Raw genomic sequence first — 8,013 nt, 5'->3', positions numbered from 1 at the left:
CATTTTAATCGGCCTATTCGGCTTTTTATTTATGTAGTTAAACGTTAAGTATGGTTGATGAAATAACAATCTTCAACTCGACCTAGTGATTTAGTAAAAGCTTTATTCCATATTGTTTATTTTTCAGATACAAAATGGGTCGCCGACCAGCTCGGTGGTAAGTACTGCTTACGTGCATGGCTTGTTGTGAACTAATGCCAGTGGATTGACAATAAATGTTCTGGTAATCTCGTCTTCAGAGAAACTATAGTATTAAAGAATCAAGAGTTTTCAACACTGTTCTTTATTATCTTGTCATTCATTTATTTTGACATAATATTTATAAAAATGAAACGTTTCATAACTTGAATCGAAATTAAAAATTGCTATTTCATGGTCTGGTTGATTCTTCTAGATTAATCTGTTGGTTTCATGTGGCAGTTTGGAAGTCAAACACATTTATAAATACATACACAAATATATTAACTCAATTTTAACAAAAATTGATCCATTGCAACAAAATGATTATTTACAGAATTCAACACCTGACAAGGTCAAGGTGCAACAACTGTAGCCTACAATTTTTTGAACATCAATATGTTTGGCAACTTTGGGGGAAATAAGTTATTCATTGTTTTGCTGTTCCATATACCTATATTTATCACTTGTACTATAAAGAGATAATGATATTCCATATAATAATTAAGTAAGCACTGTCAGTTTTCTGAGAAACTTATCCATTTTCAGAAACCTGTAATGGACTTTTACTCACTGATTCCTTGATTGATAGAGTATTTATAGGGAATTAAAGTTGATAATCTACAGTAATACAGTAATAAATTATAGGAGCTTTTACGGGTTTCCCTTTCGACATCATTTTTGTCATGCGCATACCCTGGCCTTGTTCGTAGACTGAAACCCATAGGCCATTGTGTGTTTTTTTTTGTGAAAATACCTATATATACGTGTAAGATTTATTACGAATGCTACACGCATCTTACAAGAGTGGCATTCATGAATACGTTTTCTAATTTCTATTGAAAGAAAAAGACTAAAAAACCTGTTTTCTCTAGTATTTGCCATGTTAAGATGCAAGAAGAAAAAGGCCAGGCTAAAAATAGACACTGGAAATACGTCACACGTAAACGCTCCTATAAGAAAAACATCAGTGGTAATAAGTATTTTGATCATCTTCACTCCCAAATTCCCACTTTTGTTAGGGTGACCCACCATAAATAAATATCTCCAAATATCTCGACAATTACGCCACAATATTTATATATATGCCAAGCCTCAAATCAGTTTCACACAATTATAGTCACTAAATAAACGATCATGTTGTATTTAATAAGCTATGAACATTAATCATTTATAAATAATAGACTGGAAACTGGTTCCAAGTGTCGTCCATAACATCAAGACACTTTCGAGTAAAAGATAGGTTACGTGCAAGGCTCTACAATGCGACTGAAACACTGAATTTTGACAATGGCGACCAGATATTTATAAATGCTAGGTTTCTGGCGAGTGAACATATATCTTGAAGTCCCCAATTAACACTATAGCTATCTGAACTTTTCTCCGTAAAGATAACGTAATCGGCAATGATCCCAGTCAAATGTCACTCTTGTTACTTTCCTGGTTTGAAATTGGGTCAATCTCATTGTCCTCTGCGAGGAAATTCTCATTGCTCATGCGCTGTATTTATCGGAAGTTTGCGAGACAGCTGACAGCATGGCTAGCAGACGAATCAAACCTATATCGTCTTACTTTACTAGTAAAGTAACTTTGTCTCGCAGTGAGTCTCAGTTGGGGAAAAATGATGATAGTCGTGCTACTGACGCTACACCACCCAAACAAGCAAAATTACAAGCCTCGCCGACCGCCGTCTTAGTCTCGCAGTGAGTCCCAGTCAGAAAAAAATGTTTAAAACATCTTTTTTTATTATTATTATAGGACGACGAGTTATGTATGTTCACAATATAATTTAGCTATATCATACGACAAATTATTCTAATCTTCAGACTTGGCAACTGAAAATTTTGTTTGGCTAGTGGTTTTGAAAATTTACTTATGTTTGCACAGAAACATAACAGAAAGCTAGAACAAGAAATTGAATTTAGAAATGAGCACTTTAGACAACTCAACAATTGTTTTAAGAAACTTGTAAAAGTAAAATGAAACTACTGCTAGTATCATGTTCCTGTCTAACCCGAGTGTTTCAGAGATATTATTTGTACTAAACCAAAAGATGCCGCTCTTAACGGTACAGTTAATGATAAAGCAATTTAAAAAATAAAACAAACATAATTTCTAAAGCTGCTGTAATAACCAAGAAGCTAAATTTTACTGCTATTCAAAATCGTCAACAATAGATTTTTTACGGCTGTAATAGTTGATATATTTGTAGAGAATTGCACGTGCCATGGCTATTTATCGACTCAAAGAGAGTGCGTGGTAGTCAGAAATCAGTTCGAGACACGCAACTGAAGCGTGCACATTTAGCCGTGTCGAGACCAACTTTCTGTAGACTGCACGGGTCACCCTACTTTTGTTACATATTGGGTGGCACCCATCTGATCCAATTTTAATGTGTTTGTTTTTTAGTTACAGATACTGTAAAAATAAACCATACCCCAAATCAAGATTTTGTAGAGGTGTACCTGGTAAGTATATAATGTATGTAAAGATTGTCAGTTTTAGATTACGTACGTGTAGGGCCTACAGTGTGAAGAAATTGTAACAATATCCTTTAAAGTTGCAATTACAAATTTTCAACTTATATTTTTAAAATGTATTAAAATAAAGCCTTAAAATAGATGGTATCCATAAACAGTCCTACCTTGTTAAAGAATAATCCTATTAATCCTATAATTCACTATTGCCAGCTGAGAAATTGGCAAAAATATCATTTTTAACTTCAAATTCCAACGTTGGAAAATGGCTGCCTCATGTTGTCAATAGCAAAACAGGGGAGGTAATTGTGTTGTTATTTCCTGTGTCATAGATTTTTAAGGGTGGGAAATAATGCCCATGATCGTAGTGATTTGATAACCTATTGAGCAAAAGACAGAAATAATTATGTTTTGACTTTCTTAGAAAATTTGAAATTCTCGCTTTAAATAGCTACATGTATTTGTTTTATCAACAGTCTGAGTAATCAATCATTTGATTGTATGTGTTAGATGTACCTATGTACCCTAATAATTATTTAGAATTCAGTAAATGCAACTGTCTGCTCTGGAAAAATATACAATGTTTATCCCTGGATAACATCGCTTAATGAAACAAATAACACTTTTAAGAATTGATTCATCCAAACCTGATAGTCAATTGTTCAACTTGTTGTTTTGAAATATATTTCAGATCCCAAAATCAGAATTTTTGATTTGGGTAAAAAGAAGGCTCGAGTGGATGAATTCCCTGCATGTATCCATTTGGTTTCTGATGAATATGAACAACTGAGTTCTGAAGCTCTGGAAGCTGGACGTATTTGCGCCAACAAATACTTAGTAAAACATTGTGGTAAAGATGCTTTCCATCTTAGAGTACGAGTCCATCCTTTCCATGTTGTCAGGATCAATAAGATGTTGTCGTGTGCTGGAGCTGATAGGTACGAGTTAAAAATTAACATCTTGAATACAAATATTTTTTTAATTTTTAAGTCAATAGATATTAGAATTGCAGAATTTGTTTAAGGGTGCATTGTGTAAGAGCTAAATCTGCCTATTGCAATTCCTTATTTTGAATTTACATATGGTCTAAGCATGACAAACCACGTGTAAAACTTCCCTACTCATAAATCGGGTCAGAAAAGTAAAAGGAAAAAACTATTCATCAATTCATTTGTGAAAATACATGTAGCTGTAGGTGACGGATTAACTGGCATACATTTCAATGTGTGTAAATTGAACGATTTACTACTGTTGTACAATTTCATTGAACTTTTGTGTCTGCTTTCAGATATCATATTAGTAAAAAATGTAGGTGAATTGTTTCCATCATTTATCTCACCAATGCAGGAGATATAAAGGAGTAATAGTTTAAAATGCATGTCCACTTTTAATATTAACTGTGTCACTGTGTGTCCTTTTTCTATCATTTATTAAAGTAAACATTGGTAATTACAATTTTGAAACTGATTGTTAAACCAGAGTTTTAATCAGATTGGACATATTCTTTGTTGTACATAATGTATATACATGTATTTTGTATGGACATGTAGCAGTAAAAGATGTGATTGTATTATAGGCTCCAGACTGGTATGCGTGGTGCTTATGGTAAACCCCAAGGTACAGTGGCCAGAGTAAATATTGGACAACCCATCTTATCTGTAAGATGTAGAGATACCAATCAAGCTCATGTTATTGAAGCTCTTCGTCGAGCCAAATTTAAGTACCCAGGCAGACAAAAGGTAATGATTGTTTTAGTAGGGTTTTGGATAAAATACAATCTCCTTACAGAGTATATGGAGCTTTTACTTTTATTATGTAAAACTAAAATTTTATGTTATTGTGGGCGGAGTGGCTGACAAGGACAGCTGTCTAGTCATTCGGATGGGAAAGAAAACCGAGGTCCCTTGTACACATTGGCATGCTCGTAAAAGATTCCTTGACAGTTGGAATTCGATATAAGGGTAGGCTGTAGTGCCGCTGTCCGGGCAAAATTTTCCTCATAGCACACTGTATGGCGTATGCACTTCATTTGCCCAGTTTGGAGCAGAACAGTAGGAGTTAAACCTCATTTCATTTCATATTTAATCTTGTCAAAACCTGTGATTTTTGTAATCTGTTTCACAGAGATATTACAAAAGCTTTCTTATAACTCTGTGTAAGATGACTGACCTTTATAAGTTGAAATGCCTTTTACATGTGACATCAAATCATACAGTGTTGATCATTGGCTTGATAAGTGTGTGCATTGTTTACATAAGCTCTATCGGAAATATTTTTTGTTCAGATATACTCCAAACGCCTTTATTCATTTTTATACGCCCTCATTTACATGTGGATGTATATTGTCGTCACTCCTGTCCGTCCACAATTTGTTTGTGGACACACTACAGGTCACAATTCTTATCCGATTTGACGAAACTTGAAATATAGGTTTATCTCCAAAAGATCTTGGGTTTTTTTGATATTAGCATGTATCAGATTGAAGCTTCATGGATTATGGCCCCTAATTCTATGAAAAATCATGTTTTTAGCTTGTGGACACTCTAGAGGTCACAATTTTCATCTGATTTTGATGAAACTTGAAATGCATGTTTATAACCCTAAGATCTTGTTCCTTTCGATATTGCGTATATCAGATTGTAAATTCCTGAATTATGGCTCCTGATTGTATGAAAAATCATGTTTTTAGCTTGTGGTCCCTTTAGAGATCACAATTATTATCCAATTTAAAAAATTGTTCCAATATATCACGGTAATGTCAGTTCAGTTTGAATTTCGTGAAAATCAGAACACAACTGCCCAATCTGATTAAAATACAGATGTATATTTCGTTTTGTTTTTTTATACTTTCAATGGCCTCTTCTACTTGAAGATCTGACAGCTTTTATTATTATAAGGACCTTTCAGTATTCAAGTCTGTATTATTTTTTGCGGGTATTTGACAACTTTATTCATTGTTTTTCTTTGTGATATATTATTTATTTTCATAATCTTTTGTAGATCTACTGTTCCAAGAAATGGGGATTCACCAAATGGTCACGAGAAGATTACGATATTAAGATGAAGGAAGGTCAATTGGTTCCAGATGGCGTCAGTGTCCAATATAAACCAGATCACGGTCCCCTCCGTGCCTGGATGGACAGATATCGAAAACAAAATCTTTAAATTAAAAATCTGGGGAATAAAAAAAAAAGTGAAACTATATGAATTTTGTATTATTTTTATTTATGCCAATGGCCCAGAATCTTGTCTTTCATTTTAATTCGTTCACAATAAATGAATGTGGATTACATGTATTGTCAACTTCGATTCTAGTCAGGCTTTCGTCCACAAGATCATTGATTTTTTTCAAATTCACATATTTTGATAGCATGTCACCAAGATATGTTTAACATTCAACTTGATGCCATCTTAAAGAAGCAATATTGTTATTAATCTATAAAAAACAAACCACCTTCAACCTTTGTATTGAAGTAAATTATGGTCATCTGCAAACTTATTTAATCCTACAAACCTCCACATTTCTGAAGTACATTTGAAAACTTTAATTCTTTAATTGATAGGCTACTAAAAAATCAGGTTGTTTGCTGTGGTACTATGGAAGCCTGTCGGGGCCATTTTATAATTTCAACATTTCAGTTGAGGCTTCAAAAAAGCGGTAAAAAAACATAGAAATGAAATGGGGTTTGATGTTCTACTTTTCTGCTCTGACTGGGGTAATGAAGATGGGTGTACAATCACAGGAATCCGACCTATCCATATATATATGCATACACCATGTGGTACCAGACAATTTATTATATTGTCTGGTACGACATGGTGTATGCATATATATACGGATAGGTCAGATTCCTGTGGTACAACATACCGTGTGCTATGAAGGAAATTCTGCTCAAACAGCGGCACTATGTGTATGGCCTACTCTAGTATTAAATCCAACTGTCGAGGGATATTTTACATGCATACCAATATATACCAGGGACTTCGGTGTTTTGCCCATCCAAAGAACATATTGTTCTTTACCAGGCCCTCCTGTCCTGCACTACTGACAATGTGGAGCCACACGGACAATCCTAATTTACTTTCTAAACCCAAAACCAGGATTGAACTCGGGACCTCCAGATTAGCACGCCAGTGCAGCGCTTAACATTATAGGCATATAATGGACATGATTAAACAAGCATGGAATTAACAGAGCTTAAACTGTTAGAATTTCGAAATTAATATGCAGTTAACAATTAGATTTATTACAGCTTTAACATGGTCAGTTTTTGATGGGAGGTTGTTTTTTTTTAATTTTGGGATTGTTCTTAAAGAGGAACTTTCCAGTCACATGCAGTGGTAGACTACTGCAGGCCCATAGCTAGCTTGCTGGCAGAGAAGTTTTTTTTTTTTTTGGGGGGGGGGGCACAGTCTACAGTATGTATTTGTTTCAGGGGGGCCCTTGCCTACTGCAATGTTTCTCCATCTGTCGGTCCATTGCACATTTTGAGACACAATAACTCTGATTGTAATTGTTGTCGCCCGCCTTTTGAAGAAAGCAGGGGACTATGAAAATGGGTCTGTCTGTCACGCTTTTTGGGACTCAATAACTTTCCTTCTAATTGAGCTAGAATGTTAAAACGTGGTGTAGGTGTTTATTAGGCCTATGTCTTGATGGAGTTCGAAGATGAGCATTTTCTGCTTAGGGTAAGGAAGATAAGCAATTTGATTGGTTGATGCTTTGGAACATGATAACTTTAATTCTAATAAGTGAGAGTAATGAAATTTGGTGTATAGTTTTATTACATCAATACCTTGACTAAGTTCGATAATGAGCCTTTTCTGCTGAGGGTAAGCAGAGCGATAAGCAATTTCATTGGTAGAGCTTTTGGAACACAATAACCCTCATTCTAATTGATCGAGCTAGAATGTTCAAACGTGGTGTAGGTGTTTATTAGGTCAATGCCTTGATGGAGTTCGAAGATGAGAATTTTCTGCTTAGCTGCTTAGGGTAAGCAGAGATAAGCAATTTGATTGGTTGATGCTTTGGGGCACAATATTTCTCCTAATTGAGGTAGAATGTTCAAACTGTTGGAATGTTTAATATGGACCGAAATCCCACATTGACCACCTGAATTCTACGAATAAGACTATTCCAGCAGCGTTCCCCGGAGACCAGAAATCTAACTGTGGGACACAGTTGGCCATTAAGTATGTTTCTTTTTAAAAAATGTATAGTAAACACACAGAAACTCATATAAGAACTGTAAAAACTAAACTTTTAGTTCAAAATATGAAATTGTTTTAAGACTTGAACACAGTATGCTGCTGAAAATTTAAAAAAAAAAAAAAAGCTTAACATTGAAGAAAAAAATCT

General features: G+C 34.6%; 1 protein-coding gene across 1 annotated transcript; it reads left to right on the top strand.

Annotated features, from left to right (window-relative positions):
* The first annotated feature begins 43 nt into the window (after positions 1–43).
* LOC126809477 (60S ribosomal protein L10) lies at positions 44–5,858 on the top strand. The gene is made up of 5 exons (XM_050534084.2): positions 44–157; positions 2,587–2,645; positions 3,346–3,592; positions 4,231–4,393; positions 5,655–5,858. Exons 1-5 carry the CDS (start codon positions 135–137, stop codon positions 5,817–5,819), a joined length of 657 nt encoding a protein of 218 aa, XP_050390041.1. The 5' UTR covers positions 44–134; the 3' UTR covers positions 5,820–5,858.
* The last annotated feature ends 2,155 nt before the right edge of the window (positions 5,859–8,013 follow it).

Source organism: Patella vulgata, chromosome 2 (genome assembly GCF_932274485.2).
Source record: "Patella vulgata chromosome 2, xgPatVulg1.2, whole genome shotgun sequence".
Lineage (NCBI taxonomy): Eukaryota > Metazoa > Mollusca > Gastropoda > Patellidae > Patella > Patella vulgata.
This window is presented reverse-complemented; position numbering and strand designations above follow the sequence as displayed.